The sequence below is a fragment of the Psittacula echo genome (assembly GCF_963264785.1).
Source record: "Psittacula echo genome assembly, chromosome: 1".
NCBI lineage: Eukaryota > Metazoa > Chordata > Aves > Psittaciformes > Psittacidae > Psittacula > Psittacula echo.
The window spans coordinates 162,633,716-162,655,399 of record NC_137735.1 but is presented as its reverse complement, the minus strand read 5'-3'; the positions used below and the strand labels follow the sequence as shown (position 1 = coordinate 162,655,399).

The 21,684-nt window shown below is 45.3% G+C and overlaps 1 protein-coding gene across 1 annotated transcript in view; it reads right to left on the bottom strand.

The window, feature by feature from the left end:
• PLXNA4 (plexin A4) overlaps positions 1-21,684 on the bottom strand; it is a gene marked incomplete at both ends in the record, with an annotated part of 435,010 nt that overhangs the window by 36,436 nt on the left and 376,890 nt on the right. Inside the window, 8 exons of the mRNA XM_080614763.1 lie at positions 2,042-2,188; positions 4,308-4,374; positions 7,200-7,468; positions 10,778-10,920; positions 11,322-11,556; positions 17,094-17,240; positions 18,038-18,277; positions 21,004-21,097. Of these exons, the coding sequence (XP_080470889.1) occupies positions 2,042-2,188; positions 4,308-4,374; positions 7,200-7,468; positions 10,778-10,920; positions 11,322-11,556; positions 17,094-17,240; positions 18,038-18,277; positions 21,004-21,097 (1,342 nt within the window). The remainder of the gene's footprint in view (positions 1-2,041; positions 2,189-4,307; positions 4,375-7,199; positions 7,469-10,777; positions 10,921-11,321; positions 11,557-17,093; positions 17,241-18,037; positions 18,278-21,003; positions 21,098-21,684) is intronic.

The window sequence follows — 21,684 nt, the reverse complement described above, 5'->3', positions numbered from 1 at the left end:
ATAATATTAGGTCGTGATTAATGAAAGCTAAAGAATAAATGCTTTCCAAAGGAAGACCCAAGCCTTGTCTTTCTGGAATAATGACAACAAAAAGCCTGTTTCAATGTGCCACACTGCTGGAACTGTGGTTTAACTCAGTCAAGCAGTCATCGAGCACTCATGAAACACGAACAGCCTGATGAATTTTAGCCATATACATTGCAAACTCACAGTGGTGACCAGGCAAAGAGAAGGAGACATTGAGGGAATACCTATATTAGAAATACTTAGTCAGTTCTTGCTTTATTTCATCGCTACGTATGTTTTAATAGAAGATGACAGACTGCTTGAGGAAGGTAAAGGAAAGACAAAATCAAACAGAAATAAAGAGAAAAAGAAAGGAAAAACAGTCCTATTCATAGCCTTCTTCTTCTTAATCTCCTTCACCAAAGCTGATCTCTGTAAATCTGTGGAGATTCCAATCGGGATATATTTGTCTGCTCTTGAGACATAAGAGGGAGAGCTGATTAACATCAAACGACACAAAGCGAATGGAGGAGAGCTTTGTTCAGGCTGATGTGTAATTACTACCCTTTGCTGGCTGCTTTCTATCAAACCTAAAAGGATCGGAGGGATTTGCTTTGGTGAAAGTGATCAGTCCGTGTTTGCATTTCTCTTCCTATTGCTCAAGCTCTCCTTGTGAGATCAGGCCTCTGAGTTGCTAGAGAACCATACGTAATGGAAAAGCAGCACTAAGTTCCTCATTTAATAGGAAAGTGACATTTTTAATATGGAAAATAATACCATGGTCTTATTTAAGGATAAAGTCTACCCCCTCATCAGACTTGGATTGAATCAAAGCTCATCTCTGTACAGGCTGAAGAAGGCATTTCCAGCATCAGTCCACCTGAGCTAAGATCTAAGATGGGTCAAGGAACTAACATCAACTGGGCACAGCCCTAAAAGCCTGTTAAAGTTAAGCGAGATGAATGTCCCTCAATTGAAGGCGGAAATAAAATACTCTGGTAAATTCAGAGCATCTTCCGACCATCCTTAAATTAGGAGCTGGGGTTTTGCGTGGATAAAGACATAGGAAATAAATTACTAGGATCGTTGAACACTTAGAAAGTGTTTTTCATCTCACAGAGACTTAGAAGCTCAGAGTATTTAGTGTATCCAGGAAAAGGTGAAGGCCCACAAACAATTACATTAAGAAGAGATATCTAATGCTCTTTAATTGATGCTTTAATCAAGTGGGAAGAGGGTGTAATCTCAGAGTAGAAGCCGAGCGCACATAAGCAATGTATATCTTTCACCATGCAGACAATTACATTTGAAGCAAATGACTCAGTGACAGGGATTAATTTTCTTTCCCTTGAAATCTCTAAATCAAGTTCATTTTTCCTTGACTTGTGCTTGCTCAAGAGGAATGGCTGCGTTAACATTAGAGAAGACCTAACAGATCTCTCTACTGTATGTGTACCTCTTAAAGTATTCCTTGATGCTTCCTGCTGTAAGAAGATTTACAACTCTAACTCTTCCAACTCTGACTTACAACTCAGAGGGACACTGAAAAGGTGGACATCACTGCAGGTAGAAGGGGTAGATACTATAAAGTATTTTGTCTAACAAAACACAGGAAATTGCCCATATCTATTGCCTTCACATTCACAGGCATATTCATGACATAAGGTTCATGCTTGTCTTCCAGCGCTCCTGGACCTTACCTAATCTAAGCAATGGCAAGGATTGGCACTGTCAGCCTATCTTGCAATGCTGCTGATTTCAGAGAACAGGTAATGTCTTTGGGGAGCTGAAGGTGCTCCAGTGCACAATGGAAGTAATTTGGAAGCAACCAGCTTTGCAAGCAGATGCTTCAGCCACTAACCTTGCTGTGTTAGGGGATGCAACTAGTCAGTATTCAGCACAACTACCCTGATGGGCTGCAAGAATAAACAGTCCTAGAGGGTCAGCATGCCCATCATTGGCTTCTTTTCTCTAAATGCCCTTTTGCTAAAGGAGGCTGCACAAGCCCACAGGAAGGGGTGCTCAGAGCACTCACCAGTGTCTTGTAATCAATCTGCTGTCGGATCAGCTTGTCCTCACTCAGTGAGTACCGGGCTTCCCCAGTGATGGAGTCGATGGGACCCTTTTCCATCTGCTGCTTGATGGCACAGAAAAGGGAGAACAGAGGTTCGCCAGCACACTCCTGCAGAGGGGAGAGACAACCACGAGGTGAAACAGAAGGAGCAGAGGTGAGAACATAACCTACACAGCATCTCAGTGACAGCCATGGGCTTGCCATCCCCAACCACTCGAGACAGATGCATCAGTGGGAATCAGTCTATTCCATACAGCCTGGGAATAGAGGTGACCCTCCACTTCTACAGAGTGCAACCTGCCCTCTCGAGAGTCCTGGGACAAAGGTGTCCTGGCAATATTTGGGTTATCAGAGACTTGTAGGAGCTGTTCAAGTGATTGTCACTAGGACAGAGTTTTCAGCACGTGGTAGGATGGATCTCAGAGGACCTGGAAATAGGTCCAGTTCAAAGGGATATGGACTGCTGGTGCCCAGTCCTGGGTGTCTACGCAAAGTTCACAGTGTCCATGAGCACTCTCATGTTGGAGGCAAATAGGAATGCTCAGGCAGGAGCAGCTGCATGACCCAGGGCAATGTACCCCTGGATCTATATGGTTGCAATGGTGATGTCAGATGTGTGGGGCTCAGCACAAGACAGCAACAAGCAGCCCACATACATGCATAACTCTCCCTAATTTCTCCTTCCCATCATTTGCACTCACTGCACTGCTCTTCCCACTCTTTTCCTAGCCTCTCCTCTCTTGCTGCCCTCCCTCTGCCCATTCACTGCCATTCATCCCTCCTTATGGTTCCTTCTACTGCCTCCCTTCCATGCCTCCATCCTTCCTCCCCTCCTCCCCATCTTGCCCTCTCTTCTTGCTCTGTGTCCCCACTCAATGAGTGAGGTCATATTCCTCTGGTGTAAATCCCAGCAAAACAAGTTAATAAACTGAAGCCAAGTGGCCCCTTTCTCAGTTCCTATACCTGCCTCCCACTTAATTAGCTTATCTGCCAGCAGCATATTGCTTCTGTGAGCCTGTCTCTTGCCCTTATCAGGCCTCTGTTCAGGCTAAGGCAAGAAGACAAGTAGCTGAGTGGGGTGAAAAAAGCCTATTATAAAAGCAGCTCTTTAGAGAGTCACCTCCTTATATCCTTTCCTTTCAGCTGAAAGCAGGAATCTGATACTGAAGTCACCGAAATTACCTTCCAGGGACCTTCAAAACTTTCCCACGTGTTCATCGTTGTGCCTGGGAAAGGCTCAGGGGAATGGGATTTATCTGTAAAGCCTTCAATTGCCAGGCAGAGGGTGTCTATTCTGTCCAAATGGGCTTAGAAGGTGTAAGTATATCTAGTAATTCCATTGGGATTGGGGGAGAGGTGCAGAGCTCAGCTCCTTCCTGGCTCTGAGTTTGATGCCTTGGCAATTAGCATGCTTGAGGCTTAATGTTTGTCCCCAAGTGGAGACTGCCATTACGCAGTGGTCAGCGGCAGGGCTCAAAGGCTGAAATACTCTTTCTTTCTATTACACACACCCCAAGGAGACCCTGTGGGAGGTAGAAGAGGGCTCAGTGGGTTTCTCAAGTCCTTTTGATCTCTTGCTGAGGACTGTCCTGCAAAGCCAGTGCCACGTCCCATTGGAATACAAAGCAGCAACAGCCTCAGTTGTTGGTTTCTGGATGCAAGAGTCACGGTGTGTTGCATCCAGCCCTCTATTCCCAGAGGGTTCATGGCCATGCTCAGGGCAGGCTTGAGACAGCCTAATGCCAAGAAGAGCTTGGGCTTGGGACTAAATTAAACTAAGCAGAGATCTGATTTTGGTGTATATAAAACATATAAAGTATGATGGAGGCACTGGGCCTCAGTACTGCCTCTGAACTGGGGTGGGAGGAGTTCTCCAGTCACTATGCACTGAAAATATGGTTCACCAGGTGATGGAGATCTAATGCCAGTAAAAGAAGAACATTTTCAATGTAGGTCTTCATCAGGCTCTAAAGTCCTTCATGTTTCAGCACTGACCCTTAAATCTTATCACTGTACAGAAGTAAGACCAACAGGCTGCTTCTCCAACAAAGCATCCCTCTTTGTTCTCCCTGGATCAGAAAACAGCCCCTCTCCCATTAGGCAGTGAGCTCCCTCCAGAGAAAAAACCCTTTTCCTTTATATCTCGGAAGCTTTTGCCCCAACTAAACCTCACCAAGAAGAAACATATTAAAGCAGCAGCTTCATCCAGGCATGCTGCTCCTCTTACCTTGAGGAACTTGTACAGAAGGAAGGTGAACCAGTTGGTGAGCATTTTCTCAGCCACAGACTCTGTCCTAAAGTCCACCAGGGAGAAAAGGCAGATTGGAAACGTGTTAGTCATACTAGTCATATCAAAGGGCTAGTCAAAAACTGGCTTTGTCCATCTCACTGGCCTGGTCCCTGAGCCCCATGGGAGGTCTGGCATGACACCATCAGGTTTAAGCATGTCCTAGGTTCTCTGTTTTAGCTTTGGATTTAGGAAACATGCAAGCAAATCCTTCCTGCCCTATTGATTCTGCTGTGATTAGGGAAGTCCCTGTGTCTGTTTCTCAGTTTCTCTGTCCACGAAAGGGAGATGACAATGTTTGAAGGAACCTTCTCAGAGGACCTCAGGGAGGATAAATCCATCAAATACAAGGAGCTCAGATTTAGGCCATATGATAAGTGGGATATATAAATACTTAAGACAGACAGATCTAAATCACCACAGAACAGTTATCTGGCACTGTCTGTCTCCCTGGCATTTGGGATTGATTATAGTCCTTAGTGTTTCAATGTGACACATTCACAAAACTCATTGCTTTGCCCTTGAACATTCTGTTCTCAACCAAATAAAAACCCATCTCAAGTCTTTCAGGATGAACTTTTCCTATGGAAGGAATGACTCAGACCTGTAAATGTTGCGTGGACCCCAGGAGCACAGGATAAACCTCTGTTGGCTCCAGTACATAGAATCATAGACTCAACTAGGTAGGAAAAGACTTTAAGATCATCAAGTCCAATGTTTACCCCAGCACTGCCAAGGCCACCACTAACCCATATCACTGAGGGCCTCATCTACATGTTTTTTGAATGCACTGGTGTTGTTCAAGAACAAAGCAAGAGTCCTTCCTGGATGAGTTGAAGTGGTTCTTCCTTGTCTTGGTAGTCACCAAAGCCATGCAGTGGCTCTTGCTTAGGACTGCAGCTTCACTTTTAGGTTCCCTAAGCCTAAGCCTAAAGATCTTCCTTCCTCTGGAGCATGAGACTTGCAAGGGGAAGGGTTTGCACTACTTGAGTTATAATGTATGGAACCAGCCAACAACCTAACCAAGGAACTCACATCAACATCTGACCCAAGGCACCAAGCTCTTTACGTGCTCAGAAGACTCTGTTTTGGAGCTATTCATGACCTCCATCTCAGAGCACAGACCACATCTCTGACTTCTCTTTCTGTTCTCAGGGCTTGGAACAGTGGAGGTGCCTTCTTTGTTCACTGGTTCTCCTTCCAAAGGCCACATTTCATTTCCAACAAAGAGGACTAGAGTTAGAAAAGAGCTAGAAGCAGGAGAAAGAGGAAAAATGGGATGCTCAGGACAAGACAGGAATGAACAACCAGGGAAGATAAAGACATGGAGAAAGGAGAGGAAAAGGAGAAAATTAAGGGAGGACACAGTTGGAAGGAGGCAGTGCCAGCCAGTATCAGAGGAGAAGCACAGAAAGGAACCCTGGGGACAGCTGAAGGATGGTCACCAGCCAGGCTGTAGGACCTGAATCACATCAGGGGGTCAATTGACACCAAAGCAAAGTCCAGTCTCTGCCCCTGGCGTTGCTGCCCTGAATGCCAGGAAGTGCCTTCTGCTCCCTTGTTTGCTGGTTCTCCATAGGGCTGCGTGCCAAATGAAAAGCCTCCCAGCAAGCACCACGGGTCTCATTCCTGTCCCAGCCATCCATTGTAATCAGCTGAGGGCTCCTCAAAGTTGGCTCTGAGCGGTGGCAAAGGACATTCCCCTCCAGAAAAGTCACCCTGATTTCACTTAGGGTCCTAAAAAGGGTTGGTTCAGACTGTGGAAAAGAGATGAATGTGATCCCAAAGGGAGAAAAGGCAGCATTTCCCTAGGCAGGGAAAGAACATTAATCACAGAGCAGCAGATTTCTGATTTGAGGGCTCCCACAGAACTATGGAGTTTAGATCTTAGACCTGGCCAAGAAGCACTAATCCAGACTTGTGCCTTGTATGAAACCAGTTCTATTGCCCAGCACCATTGCTCAGGTTGAGACAGGAAATACCACAGTGCAGCTGAAGAAAACTCTCCATGTGTCCATAGTTAACTCATGAATGAGAAACTAAGCAGGGCAGTCCACGTCCCAGGCAGGACACAGCAGCAGTAGGCTGACCTACTCACCAGATATATAAGGCAGCTTGTTCTATGTGATATACTTATAGGTCCTACACAATGAAACTGGAGTTTTCAGGTTTAAAGAAAACATGATCATAAGTGACCATCTTAAGCCCACAAAGAATGCAAAATACAGTTTAGGAAGCATGGTTTCTTGCTGCTGTTATGACACTTTCTGGAAGATCCACATTGAAATGCAGAGGTAGGTTAGTTCTGTAACTTTCAATCATTGACCATTTTTTGGCTAGGCAGCAGATGGAGCAAGATCTACAGACAAGGAAAGGGGAAGAAATGCAGAGAAGATGCTGGGAGGAAGAGAAGAATCCACTACTGTCAGGAAGTCTTAAATGAGCAAGAAAACAGAAAGGCACAAAATTCAGTCTTCATTCAGCCCTACTTGTCTGATTCAACTTCAAACAGCTTCATATCATCCCTAGTTTGAGTCACCATCCCTGGAGGCATTTAAAAGACATGTAGATATGGCACTTAGGGACATGGTTTAGTGGTTGAGTTGGCAGTCCTGGGGGAATGGTTGGACTCGATGATCTTAAAGGTCTTTTCCAACCTAAAAGATTCTATGATTTTATAGGGTCATGCGAACCATGGCTGCAACCATCCTGATTTCAAGCAAACATAAACCAGGCAAATTTGCCCTTTTCCTCCAAAGACCAACATGCTTACGTTGCGCAGTGGGACACAGGCTGCGCATCCCAGATCCCTCCAGCCTCAGGCATCCTTACCTCCGGAGCAGCAGCTTGGGGTGGTTCTTGCTCTCCAGATTCTTGTCTATGAGGTCAGCCAGGAGCTGTTTGAGGACATCAGTAGCGTACTCCAGTTTGCTCTGCAGCACTGTCATTATCAGCGAGGCCACATTACCGCGGTCCCGCATGGAGAAGCTGCGCTGGGACTCCAGCGTGCGGATGAAGGACAGCAGGAAAACCTTGTTGTTGATGAGCTGGGCAAAGAGCTTCAGCCCTTTCTCCACCCGTTCCTGCCTATAGCCAGGGACCTGCAGGAGAACAAAGGGAATTTACACCTTTCCTTCGCTACCCAAATGGGTCGCGCATCCTTTGCTACCTCTCTGACTTCATCCATCCAGCTCCTCCAACTATACACTGTGACATCAAGCAGAAGTCAGTTCTGAGAAAGGGAAAAAGGAAAAGCAGAGACAATCATAAGACATAAACTTGCATCTAGCAGTCAGTTGAGTCCTTCTGCATCACAGGATAATCCTGTAAAAAAGAAGAGAGTCCATACATCATCTAATGATTAGGAAGCCCGAAAGACCTCCCAGCCACAGCCAGAGGATTCTTTTCCAATCCTCTGTTTCCCTGTCTGAACAGTACATCAAAAAGAGATTGCTAGTGCCTAGAGTGGTACCATACCATGATATATTTTTGTTGTAGTCAGACTGAAGTCTCACTCTATCTTCACCTAAAGCCTCTCTTTCATCTCTGCAAGAAACCTGCTTCCAGAGATTTGGGGTTCAGCTTCAAGAAGCTAGGAGAGACAGCAAAAAAATGAGTGGGGAAGAGAGCCTGGGGTCAGGTTTTGAGGAAACAAAGAGATGAGCAGTGAGGCAGTGGCTGAGATGGTGATCATGCAGCTAGGCCTTGGTTTGAAGTAGGTAGATGAAGGTGTGAGAGGAGACCCTGAATTGGGACTGTCTTGGAGGTGTGACTGCTGAAGGACCCATGGGTTTGGAAGGTGAAATGTTTTGAAGACAAACAGCTTGATAAGTCTCTGATATGTTTATCAGTTGTAAGAGGCTGATGGACTTGGTTTTATACAGAGCAATTTATGTCCTCAATACTGTATGCTGGACTCCACAGTCTATAGTGGGCTTTATCCTTTCTGGTCCTTTTGGCTGTAGATGAAAATGGAGCCTAAACAGAGAACCCCAAACTCACTCCTCCACATTGCTGAAGTTGTCTAGCCCTTGAAAAAGCTCCCCCATAAGCTGGAGGTGCTCAACACAGAGCAACAAGTAAGAGTGCTTGAGCATCTCCCATATGGAGACAGGCTGAGAACATTGGGGCTGTTCAGCCTGGAGAAGAGAAGCTGCATGGAGACCTCAGAGCAGCTTCCAGTGTCTGAAGGGGGCTACAAGGATGCTGGGGAGGGACTCCTCATCAGGGACTGCACTGATAGGACAAGGGGTGATGGGTTCAAACTGAAACAGGGGCAGTTCAGGTTAGATATAAGGCAGAAGTTCTTTACTGTGAGGGTGGTGAGGAGCTGGCACAGGGTGCCCAGAGAAGTGGTGAATGCTCCATCCCTGGCAGTGTTCAAGTTCAGATTGGATGGAGTCGTGGGTGACATGGTTTAGTGTGAGGTGTCCATGCCCATGGCAGGGGGTTGGAACTGGATGATCTTAAGGTCCTTTCCAACCCAAACCATTCTATGAGTCTATGATTCTATGTGTGTATTAATAACCAACTAGATTTGGCGCTTTAATCCAAAAGAAGTTGGCATGCTTAAATAACCAAGTAATGCAAGGCCCTGAAAGAGTCATTACTTTTTCGTTCTGGAAATGAGAGCTCTTAACTCTTTTTGCATATAGAAAATCAATTACTTAGTAAATAGCTTGAGACAACCAACCAGCCACCGTCACCCATCCTGACAATGATGATTTTTTAGCTCACTTACTTGAACATTTAGTATTGCCTATCCCCAGGTTACTACAGACAATTAAAAAAAGAATAACAAGAAAAGTGTTTTGTACTGCATCTGGAAGCAGTTCATTGGCAAATGAACTGGAAAGAAGTAAGACCTGCTCGCTGCGGGATGTGTGCCGGGGCCTTTTGCAATAAATAGAGGCTCATTCTAGATCCTACAGAGAAGGGAGAAGAATGGGGACTACTTTCCCTGATATGTCAGTAGCCAAAGATGTTGACACTGAAAGAGCTGTTGAAGCTTTACTGAGGATTAAGGGAAAAAAAGAGATTAATGAAATGAAAGGAAGAAGAGATCAAAGGTGGCAGGTTGAAACATTAGCTCTGTGTCTATGTATCTACATATGGGAGCATCCATGCTAAAAGCTCTGTAGGGGTCAGATGGTCTTCTGTGGTCAGCTGGCTGAGGTTAATGAATATAGGGATTGAAATAGGCTGTGGGTATAATGAAAGTGTGTGTGTGTGTGTGTATACATATGTGAGAGAGACTCATCACCCCTTGTGTCCTATGCTCATGTGTTAAAGCTGCCGAGCTACTCTTCCTGAGGGAAAGCAGCTCAAGGCCACTCTACCTGCATCCCAAAGGCAAATATATACAGGATTCCAATCCCACAAGTCCTCCCTGCAGATGGATCAGGGTTTTTAATGGTCGTTTCCGTGCAGTTTGATGAATTTTGGCTCCCCAGAAGGGAAGGAGCAAAGATGAGCAGGAACCTCTGATTACGCAGCCAGCCAAGCACGGCATTGCCTGAGCCAGCTCCTGCTTCTCCCTCCTGCCAAGTAGCCCCAGTGTTGGCCTCCAGCAACCTCATCAGCCCATGCCAGAGCCTCTCTGAAGCTCAGAGCTTGCCAAAGAGTTTGCAGAGAGCTCGGCCAATGACCTCTTTGGCCTTGGTCATGGTGTATCCCTTGCTTCTCTAGCCCAGGTATCCCTAGAGCAGAGCCTGTCCATCTGTCAAAGCCTGAGGCTGTTTTGCAGCACAATCAGACGTCACCCAGGGTCCCGTCACACTCATTGTCACCAGCGAGGTCACGCAGGATGTGTGTAGACCCCAGTAGTGCTGGGCAGTGTCGCACTGTCCTCCCACTACTGTGGTCTGGAGAGTTAGGGTGACAGAGGCAGACGTAGGCAGCATATGGGCAAATGATGCTGCGGTTTTCTGACCCCACCGCAAACCACAGAGCACAGCAAAGGTGAACCTCCTCCAGTGAGAGACAGTTCTATAGGTGTTGCTCCAGGAAAATGCCTCTAGGTAGTGTGTCATGCAAAGCCAGAGTGACACAGGTAATTATGCTGCTCTGCCATACAACTCTTTATCCTGGCTCTGGCACAGCAATAACCAATAAATTCAGTCTATAAAACAAACCCTTGGAGGCCCAGGAGAAGCTTAATGGAGTAGCCCTAATGCACACAGATATATGAGACTCTTCCAGACAGATGAGTGACCAGACAGAATTTAACATCTAAGATAGTAATAATCATCTTCCCTTTTCAACCTGGATTTTTAATGAGGTGGTGTTTCATCCCTGGTGGGGGACAGTGTTGTAAGCCATCACATCCCCACCATTGACACAACATTGCTTGCATTCAGGACAGAACAGGAAGGCTTGAGAGGAACCAGAAGTAGATGTTGAATTCTTACCTCCAGATCCCTCAGGACTGGATGATCTTCAATGCCAGGGAAAAGCACCCTCATGGTGTAGGTTCGGTAATCAAGGAAAGGAATCCCAGCTCCATCCAGATCACTTGTGAGCTCGTGAATATCTGTCTGTAGCTCTGCAAAGGCTGCCACAAAAAAGGAAAGACTCATGTAGCAGTGACAGTCCAGATCTCCCTCACCATGGTGGGAAAGAACCTCAGACCCACATGCATGAAACTAAGGTATAAATGGAGAAGAAACATGGAGAGGAAGAAGGAGGTGCACAAGAAAAGTTATAAGTGTTTCTTATAACACAGCTTTTCCACAGGCGCATGTGCCAAGGTTCTCTTAGTAAAGGCAGTTAGGACAGGGTGGAAGAAGGCTGAACTCAGAGAAAACAGGCAAAGCCAGATGAAATCCAGGCTCGAGCTATACCCATAGGGCTCAATACTCCTTTTGCCTGTGACATTTTGGCTCAAAGTTTTGTAGGTGGATCCCTCTCTTCTACCAGGACTGTCACAGTACCAGCCTTCCTTCCTCATCCTACCTTCTTTGCACTCCAGTGCCACCCTAGACTCCAGGTTGTCCATCTGCATCTGCAGACGCTTGAGGGTGAGGTCGCTTTCTCTGGACTTGCGCTTGTACGCGATCAGCACAGCCACGATGAAGATGATGAGCAAGCCACCGGCCACTGCAATGCTGACAATAGCTGGCAAGCTGAGGGGACTGTCAGGAGAGATGTAGACCATCCCAGGGGAGAACTCCATCCCTCCTACACGGGCCTAGAGGGAAGGCAGGAAAGAGTTGCGTTGAAACTGTTGAACAAGCAGGAACACAGAGGAACTCCATCATCTACATCCGACATCCTACAAGGATGCTGGAGATGGACACTTCATCAGGGACTCTAGTGATAGGACAAGGGGCAGTGAGTTCAAACTTAAAAGGGGAGATTTAGGTTGGATATAAATAAGAAATTATGCCCAGAGAAGCTGCGGCTGCCCCATCCCTGGCAGTGTTCAAGGCTAGGCTGGACAGGGCTTGGAGCAATCTGCTCTAGTGGAAGGTGTTCCTCCTGCCTGTGGCAGGGGGTCGGAACTGGATGAGCTTTAAGATCTCTTCCAACCCAAACCCTGCTATGATTCTATCTCCCTAAGGCTGAATAATGACTTCCCTTTGTCTCCCAAGCTCAATCAGGAAATACTGGGATGGAGAATAGCTTAAAAACACCTCGAATTTCATATAGAAGCACCTCTATCAACAAAGTGCCCATGAACACAATCAACAGAAGACTAGTGGTGAGATAAATTTCACCACTCTTAATGCCCTGGCTACATATCAGTTTGGGCTTCATTCTGGGTTTTAATTCCCTGTCCTGAACAGCTAAATTGTGCTGGACTGCCTTGATGACACAGGTTGCTGAATACAGCTATCTATGCTACATGTAATCCTAAAGGTTCCCAGTGATGCTGCCATCCTCTGGAACAAGCTGCTGTGTGAGGACCTTGTTCTTAAAAGCCAGAATAAACCCTGCAAGTGGTACTGCTGCAAGCCCAACAAAAAGCTTTGTTGAAGAAAGTCTATTAGGAGTCCATTTTTACAACATGAACACTATTCTCAGCAGTAATCCTACAGGATACTACTTGCTCAAGGCTACTACAAGGTTATTCAAGACTATTTGTAGAGTAGGAGAAGTTTGAGTGGCAGGGGAAAAACACTGCTGAATAGCCTGAGGTATAAAAAGAAGGCTTCTAGGACTGTCTTGTGGTTGGAGAACACTGGTTACAGACCAATATACAGCTTTGAAGATGCCCTTAAAAGAGTTTGGAGGGTTGTGACATGGTGATGAACCCCATCACTTCACCCCATCTGAGCTTCATCATGGAGAGACACAGCAGGCACTGCATAAAGTGCAGAAGCTTGCTGCCAGGCAGAAATGCAGTCAAGACCCCAGGCTATGCGCTTCCCCTTCCCATTGCAACAGGGACAATTGCAGCATGTAATTGAACCTTCTTCTTCCTCCTTTACAAGGAGCTCTCCCTCATCTTCTCAGCTCCCACAGCAGCTAGTGAAAAGATACCCCCACATCCCAGCCTGCTGGACAGCCTTGTCCTTCATCCCACTAGCTGTCAGTTAATCAGTCTGTCTGCACCACATGCATTTGTCCCAGGCCTCCCATGCCTCAAATCAAGCAGCTATTCGGGTTTCCTCTCTAGGCTGCAGGAGGAAGAAACTGGTTGAAGGAGAAAATATTGGAGGCAGCAGAAGAGACTACAGAGAATTAATGGGAAGTTTTCCAGCTGGGACTGGGATAGCCACAGCTTCTCTGGGTAACCTGTGCCAGTGTCTCACCACTGTCACAGGGAAGAACTTCTTCCTAATATCTGAAATCGACCCTCTTTCAGTTTAATGTCTGTTTGAGACATTTTTCAATTTAAGACGTCTGTTTTGCTCTAGCACCAGCTATAGGCTGTTCCTTAGTAGGTCTTGGCCAAAGACACATAGCTGTAACACTTATGTCTTCGACAGAACAAAAGTGAATGTCTAGAAATACCTAATTTGCATCCACAAGGTCCTCTCATGCCATTTTGGGATGGGATCTAGAGAGATAACAATATCCACAATGAGAAATGAAACCAAACCTAAGCTGATCTAATGGAGTAATAAAGTTTCAAGATGACCATTTCTGCACTAAGACATTGATGACTTCAGTGGCCCAGGAACAACCTACTACCCACGTAAGTTGAGGACACAGCAGTACTAGTTTTCCCATCTGTTTCAAGATACAACGCCCACCTCATTTATAAAGCCTGCATAGGGCATGGGTTTGGTACTGGTAGGTGGCATGATCAACTGAGAAGACAAACTGCCAAGTTCACGTGGTAATCTGTGCCTTGAAAGCTGTTTCCTTTTGCCCTAGAGCACTGTCCCAAATCCTCCCAGCTCACCAGGTTGCACAACTTCCTTCTTGTCACAGTGGGTCAATAAACGGATACCTGATACTTCATTTTCCGTTTCCAAAAGTGGCTCGTTACCCCCAAGTCCTGCAGTCAGATGAGTCCATTCAAGGAGTATCAGGACTAGAATCAAAGATTTCTACCCCAATCCCCAGTGCAGCTCTGTCCTCAAAGCCCAGAGAACAGCCCATTTCAATAGGTGGGATTCCTCTCATGAGACGTTAGACATGGACATCTAAGTTCGACATTACAGTTGTGCTTTCAGAGTCAATACAGAGAAAAAGCACTTTTAGAGTTTGATTTATGTTAGCTGCTTTTGAAACCTCCTTTGACATTAGGATGAGACGTTTTATTCACTGGAAGTTCCTATCTCTTTCCATTAACTATAAAGGGATCTAGACTCCTAAAAGTAGGTGTCTTAACAAAGTTAGCCTCAGTTTGTTCCTCTGTAAAGGTGGTTTCAACACTGGGAAGGCCTCATAGTCCATGAATCAAACTGCCATGATCTAAGAGAATCTGTCTCTTGAAGAAGAAAGCCTACAGCACTTTAAAGAAAAACAAGCAAATATGTAGGTATAGCCCTACTTTATTTCTTGGGCACTCAGAAATAGTCTTCCTTTTTCTGAAGGAAGCTATTTATACCTTCCAGAGGACTGAACATGAACCCTCCATTTTACCAAACAACAGTTTGGCCACATGTTAAGCCTACTAATCATGAATTTGTTCTAAATGGCACTAAGGCAGAGCCCACTTTTCTCCAGGAAACATTTAGGGGCACCTGTAGCAGTCCAAGAGTTCCTGTTGTGCAAAACTTGTCTGTGGGAGTGTCTTTCCTAATGCAAGTTTGCCCTGAACCAAAGGTAAGTATCTACCTTAGGATGAGGTGAAATGTGCCCTGAACTTCAACTGATATATTTGGCCATCTCTCCATTCACTATTCAAAGAGTCCAGTGTGACTTTCAATATGTAAGTGCCTACATTAGATACCAGCAACCCTTCAGATGTACTCCACTTCTTCATTGCAGAACTTCTTCAATATAGTTACTTATGGCTCTTCCTCATGTTTCTTTTTTCCTTGGAAAAGAGCTTGCCTCTGAGTTTCAGTCAATCTTTTTAACAATTACTCAGGCCTTTTAGTTCTTTTCTGTCAAGTATTTAACACTGTCATTGTATAAAAGACAGCTAGATCAAAAGATCTAGAACTAGATCAAAACCATGTTGACATCAATGTGTGGCATTGTCACTCTTCTTCCCTTAGAAATAATCTTAGCGTTGCAATGGTTGATGCACTCTCGCGGTCCCCTCTCAGATTTAGGCCACCTTGCTTTGCAAGAAATGGTTTGCTCAGCAATTTATTCAAGGTCACACAGTAAATCATTGGCAGAAACAGGAGGAAGGCTTGGGAGAGCTACCTGCCAATTATCCTGGCCATCAGAGTGACATTCATGTGAACATAGGGATACATTTTGTACCAACCCAAGCAACAGCGATGCTGTGCTATGCTGGAGGAGGCATTTCCCATCCTAGTTATCCTCTTGTTAAGCTCCTCATGCAAAGTCCACCCTTGAGCACTGGTTTCCATTGCAGGTGACCTGTATTTGGTTCCCAGGGCAGACGCTGTCAAAGCATTGCCTCAGTGTTGGCAGTTAAACAAGGAACCTGTAACTTGCCCTAATGCTGATGCTTATTAATGGGTTCCAATGTGATCATCTTTCCATGTTTGCAGCAACATATCTTGTTTTATCAGCATCCTCAAAAAGGAATTATTTTCTCTTCATCAGGGACTGTAGTGATAGGACAAGGGGTGATGGGTTCAAACTGAAACAGGGGAAGTTCAGGTTGGATATAAGGAAGAAGTTCTTTACTGTGAGAGTGGTGAGGCACTGGCACAGGTTGCCCAGAGAACTGGCAAATGCTCCATCTCTGGCAGTGTTCAAGGCCAGGTTGGACAGAGCCTTGGGTGACATGGTCTAGTGTGAGGTGTCCCCGCCCATGGCAGGGGGTTGGAACTGGATGATCTTAAGGTCCTTTCCAACCCAAACCATTCTATGATTCCATGATATTTTCCTCGATGGCTTCACTTAAGCTGTCCCAAGCTACAGGAGCAAGGGAATCTTCCCAGTTACTAAGACCTGACCGGATGTTCATCCTCCCTGAACCCCAGGGGTTGATTGATCACTGACTTGGAGTTTTCTCTCTCTAGGACTGGCTTTATCCATTTCTGACTAACCATATGCTTAACTATATTCATGAAAATGACAGGGAACATATATCGCCTTGTTTAAAAAGCTTTGGTATTCACACAAAGAAAATCTCTCACTTCTTTATTGCTCCTATAGGAGTGTCTTAATGTGCTTTACAATGAATCGAGAGCCATGGTATATTTGCATGGCTGAAAAGCATTATTACCTCTATTTTCCAGATGACAAACTTTGGCACAGAGAATTTAAGTTGCCACCATGAGGTCTGCCAGCAGCAGTCACAAACAAGACCCAAAAGGGTCACCACAAAACTCTTATCTTCTACAAGTTCCCAAAAACCTCTCTTTTTAAAGAGTGTGTCTCTATCAACCTCTCTGAGCCTCACTGCACTGCAATAAATAAATTTGTGACAGATACAGCTCTGGTGGAGGGGGGCAATGAGAAACATTGATCATTCGTATGCCTGAGGTCAGTCTGTTCGCTTTTGGTGTGCTTCCACCCACAGCTCGGAACAGCTCAGATGAGTTTGCTGATGCACTGTTTATCAAGCAGCAGAACTGAGGAATGCAGATTACTGAGAGGTGAGTAAAGGAGGTGTGAATAAATCAATGGTGAAAGGAGGAGAAGCTACCTCTGATGTAATCACTAGGTCCATTTTTCACAGGTTCCAGGAAGGATATGCAGGAGTACACTAAGTTGTATAGATATCAACACCTCAAAGTCAAGTCACACTATAGACTGTATCTTGCTTTTTTTTTCCTTTCTCCTACATAAAGGCAAATTTTAACCACCAACATGTTAGAAATTGCTGGGGACTGCTGAATTTAACAAAGTATGTCACATAGGGAACATGTTACATAAATGAACTCACATGAACATTGAGGGTTCATACAGTACATACAAAAACAAGACAGGCAAACATTCCTTAAGGGTTTTGATTATGAAATGTTTCTCACTATCCATAAAGATCTCCAGGTTACTCTTCTACTTCTCTAAATTACTCATGATGAGGATACTATATTAAGATGGGACCCTGATGCTTATGGGATCTACAGAAGGCAAACAGTGATGCAAACTCCTCAGAGAACTCTGACAGCTTTTCAGCGTTGGTGTGCCCTCTCAATCCACCCAGGGAGGAAAGGCTGAGGATCAAGCATCACTTACCATCACCTTGTGCCTTCCAATGAGGTTTGGGGATTCACACAGTAGCTGCACATCTGATACAGTCACTGCACAGGGCTTCTCACCAACCAAAACGGTGTAGTTCAGCTTGGCATTCCCTCCTGCCACTGGTGGGATCAGGTTCTTGCCCTGGATAGAAAGGAATATCACCCCCACCCAAAAAAACACACATCAGGAAAGAGTTTGCCTTCACTTCTAGTTCCAGTGTTAACAATGCACTTGACATCTGTGGTTCACCATTTGCTAACATAGAGAGAAAAAGACAATTTAGGAAATCATGCAGAGGACAGCATGGATGGGTATGGACAGTAATCAGTCAAAACAGCCTGTTCTGCTCCTCTCTTTCCAGAACTAAATGAGAAGTGTTGTATAGAAGTCTTGCACAAATAGGCCCTCACAAAACATATTCAGGAAAGTAAGACAGATCCCTTTCCAAATATGCAAGAAGTCATTATGCAGGCACAATAATTTCTTTGCATATGCACCACATACAAGTGCTGATACAAAAATGCTCAATCATAAAGTTCCTTCTCTGTATTGCAGTGTCCATATTACAGAAATAACAAAGGACTGGTGTAGGAATTAAACAGGGTGAGAAAAAGGCCTTGAAAACCCAACAAAGAGACTTAGGTATTTAATTGCCAGTCCTGTTGCAGTTCTTTTACGGTGAACAGCAGTGGGTACAAATTTAGACTGCACATAGCTAAAGACGGCAGGAGTTTATATATTTTAGCTATGGGTATTGGCAGATGCGGAGCAGTGATTGGTGTCTGCAGATGGTGACTCTGATACGATATGATATGATAGGTGAGATGAATGAAGATGCAGTCGGGATACAGCTATGACTTGCAGGGTGCTGGCAGACACAGAGAGGCAATAGGGAGCATGTTTGTCCTTTCTCATCCAGCCCTTGGTCCCCATCTCACCTTCAGTATGATGGGACTTCCTGGCTTCAGCTCCAGGATCCCCGAGGGATTGAAAACCTCAAAGATAGGGTTTGGGTAGTAGGTGAAGTTGGTTTTGTTGAGGATCAGCAAGGATTGCACGTTGTCAAGAATGAAGCCAAACTCCTCTGGACGCTCAGCAAGCTCAGACTGGTGATTGGGGTCGACAGCCAGGGCTGGAGCCTGGCAGGTCATCTCCGTGCTGTTCTGTACCTCACAGTTCTGGAGAAAGAAAACACAAAGAGTGCTTACTGAAAATGCCCCCAACTCTCCTGATGGGCAGATACCTCCCAATGGAATGTTAGCCTACCTACAGCCAGAGGATAGGGAGGGCCAGACCTCTTTGGTTAGCATGACACAGTTTGGTGCTTCACTGCTTAAAACATATCACATAAACATCACATAGTCAAGGCTGGGAAGGGATTAGGAAAGGTTTGCTGGGGCAGGGGTATGAAGTTTACGCTGCAACTGGGCATCCTGTGCTCCTCTGCCTTGAGGGAGCACAGCCTCTGGGGTTGCCAGTGCCAGCATCTTCCACTAACCTCATTTCCTTCTGGAAATAGAAATGTCTTCCTGTTTCAAATACAGAAAAGACTAGCCAAAGCCTTACAACCACCCTGCAATTAGCTCACACGCTCTGGGGATCACTCCAAAAGCGTATGTGTAGTGCATACATTACACTATGTGAGTGCATATCTCAGCTGTGCCCAACCTGTTTGAACATCAGGTTATCTCAAATGAAGCCCAGGAAGTTGCAGATGTGAAGACAATGGGGTAGGTCTCAGGAGATCCTGAAGTTTGGTTCCAGCCCTGACAAAGACCTGCTTTTTTGTGTATTTGAGAAATGGGTGAGACTGTGAAAGGTGTTTTACCCTTTCTCCATGATAAAGGACTTAGAATTAGATGTCCGGCTCTCCTTCAGGATATGAGCTTTCATCTTTCTATATTGTGGCAGCTAGCACAATACATCCTGGTCTCACCATGAACCAAGAGGCTCTGTTAGAAACAGCACCAGCCCTGTAGGATCCCAGCTGTGCTTGATGTGACAGTCTTCTCCAAGCTAGTTTGATACCCCCAGCACTGAGAGCACACTCATTATCACAGCTAGCATAGCTCAAGTGCTAATCTGTCTTTGGTTCACATCAATAGAGAGATAAGTGACTTGGACCAGTTAGTTTCATATTGTAAAGTAAGTAAGTCAGATGTTCTTTGCTGTAACAGCTCTTACAAGGAAGAATAGGCACCAGAGTACTTCCCAGCACAAAAATGATGGGCAATTCTACATGAGCAAGTGTGAGATGATGAATAGGCTTCATCATCTGCACAATGGCATGATTGTTTGAGACCACTGTGTCAGGCAAAAGCTGGAGTTTGCTGGAAGAATAACATGAAGAAATGTGGCCATCTAATTCTGCAGGAAAACTTGGTCATGCTGTACTAGGAAATCCAACACGTTATAAAGAATACCTATGAATATGCATAATCACTTCATGAGGGACTAGAAAGGAGATTGTCAGCCAAGATTCACATCAGACCTAGAAACCAATCTCAACAGACATTTCCTGAATCTGATAGCGTGTGAGAGGCAAAAACATTGCTTAGGATTTGGGACATATGAGTTTATGGCAGAACTGGGATGAGACCAAACTTCAGGTGTCTTAATCTGCAAACTGCAGATGCAAATGAATCTACCTCATATATCCCTGCATTTTCTTTTTGGGTCTACCACAGTTTCACCATTGTTCATGTGGCAGTAGGTTATTTTCAAAGCAAAGTGCTTTGAAAACCTTGGGTGGAAAGCCCATGGATTAATCTTAAAATATGAGAAATGAAAAAGGATCCAGACTTTCTGCACCCACCCAAATTAGTCCCTCTTATGTGTTTTATTTTTGGAGCCTCTTTTTCTGTGATGCTGTTTCACACTTGGTCCCAGAAAGTGTCCATACACGGACAATACCTTTTAAGATGCTGTTACAATCAGAGAATCACAGAAAGGTTTGTGTTGGAAAGGACCTTAAGATCACCAAGTTCCAACCCCTGCCACAGGCAGTGACACCTTCCACTAGAGCAGCTTGCTCCAAGCCCCTGTGTCCAACCTGGCCTTGAACACTGCCAGGGATGGGGCAGCCACAGCTTCTCTGGGCACCCTGTGCCAGCGCCTCAGCACCCTCACAGGGAAGAACTTCCTCCTTATATCTAACCTAAACCTCCCCTGTTTAAGGCCCAAAATCTCCCCTGTTTAAATCTCTCCTGTTGCATGGCCCCATCCTGCAACCTACTGTAGGTGAAAGCACTGTCTAGTCTCCTAATCGGAGGTGCTAAACTCACACCTTTTACAGCTCTATCTGGAGCTACTCAACAGCTACTGGTAACTGGCTCCTTCTGAGTAAATTGTCTTCCTAGACCTTGGTCAAGCTGTTCTGGCCTCCACAGCAGGGGAGGCCAGAGAGATGAATCAGAGGAATTCAGAGAGCTTTTGATTCCTCCATGATCACTGAGAGCTGAATTAGGCTGTAAATCTAGCTGGTTAAACCTGGATACACTCTTGTAGAATCCAAAATAGTCCAGGGAGTGGGCACAATCCAGGGAGTGGGCACAAAAGTACCAAGGAATCTCTTCTGATCTTAGAACACTCAGCAAAAACCTGAGTTTGGGTCTACTTATTCACAGGCATGGCTGATAAATAACACAGGTTATACATGGGCCAAGATTGAGGACAGGTATCCTTGAGCTAGCAGAAGAAAAAGGCTCAGCAGAGACCAGGAGCTGAACGACCCTTCCTGACAGCTCCCTCTTTGGTCCAGTACTCCTTCAAGGACAGATCTTTCTGAAAGCAAGCCATGCCCTCTTTTCTGGATCAAATTGGAGATTTCAGCCTCCAGAGCCGTTAGCCAGCCCCAATCACCACCCTTGACATGTCCCCTCCCCAGCTCAGCAGTCATACTCACATTGACATGTTCCTTTCCACCATGCTTGGCCCGGATCTGAGGATTTTGGATGAGGTCTAGATGAGTTCCCCACACTGCAATGGGTGTGTTGCCACTAGAGAAGAAGAAATGGAAGAAAAGCATGAACTTAGCCAATAGATATCAGGACTGATTGCACCATCAGTGGGTGATCTGTATTTCTGAATGTTGATTGAAAATTATCTGACCACATCTCACAGTGCCATAGGAAGGGAAAACAAACCAAACCAAGTAATTTTTCATTCATTCATAAGGAAAGAAGTAAAGCCACATTTTTGCTAAATCTGTCACATCAAGCAGCATCTGGGTGTTTTTCATTGTTAGGACTCAGCAATCATGATCTTCAGTAATGAGAAGAAGAGTAGGAAATTTAACAGGGGCTCTTCAGAATGGTCCGCAGGTTGTATCTCCCATATCACTACAGGAAAGGAGTCAGAAAACCCCCTCATAGACACGATCCTGTGCAAGCAGTTCTTGAGGTTTCAGTGCTACCTTGGTTCAAGTGTGTAGTCCCATCTTGTGTATTAAACCTGTTATAAAAGCATCACCCTGAATAAGATTATGTTGCCTCAGTGTACACACTTCAGTGCTGCCTGGGAACCTGGTCCTGCAGCATCTAGAAGAATCATAGAGTCATAGAATGGTTTGGGTTGGAAAGGACCT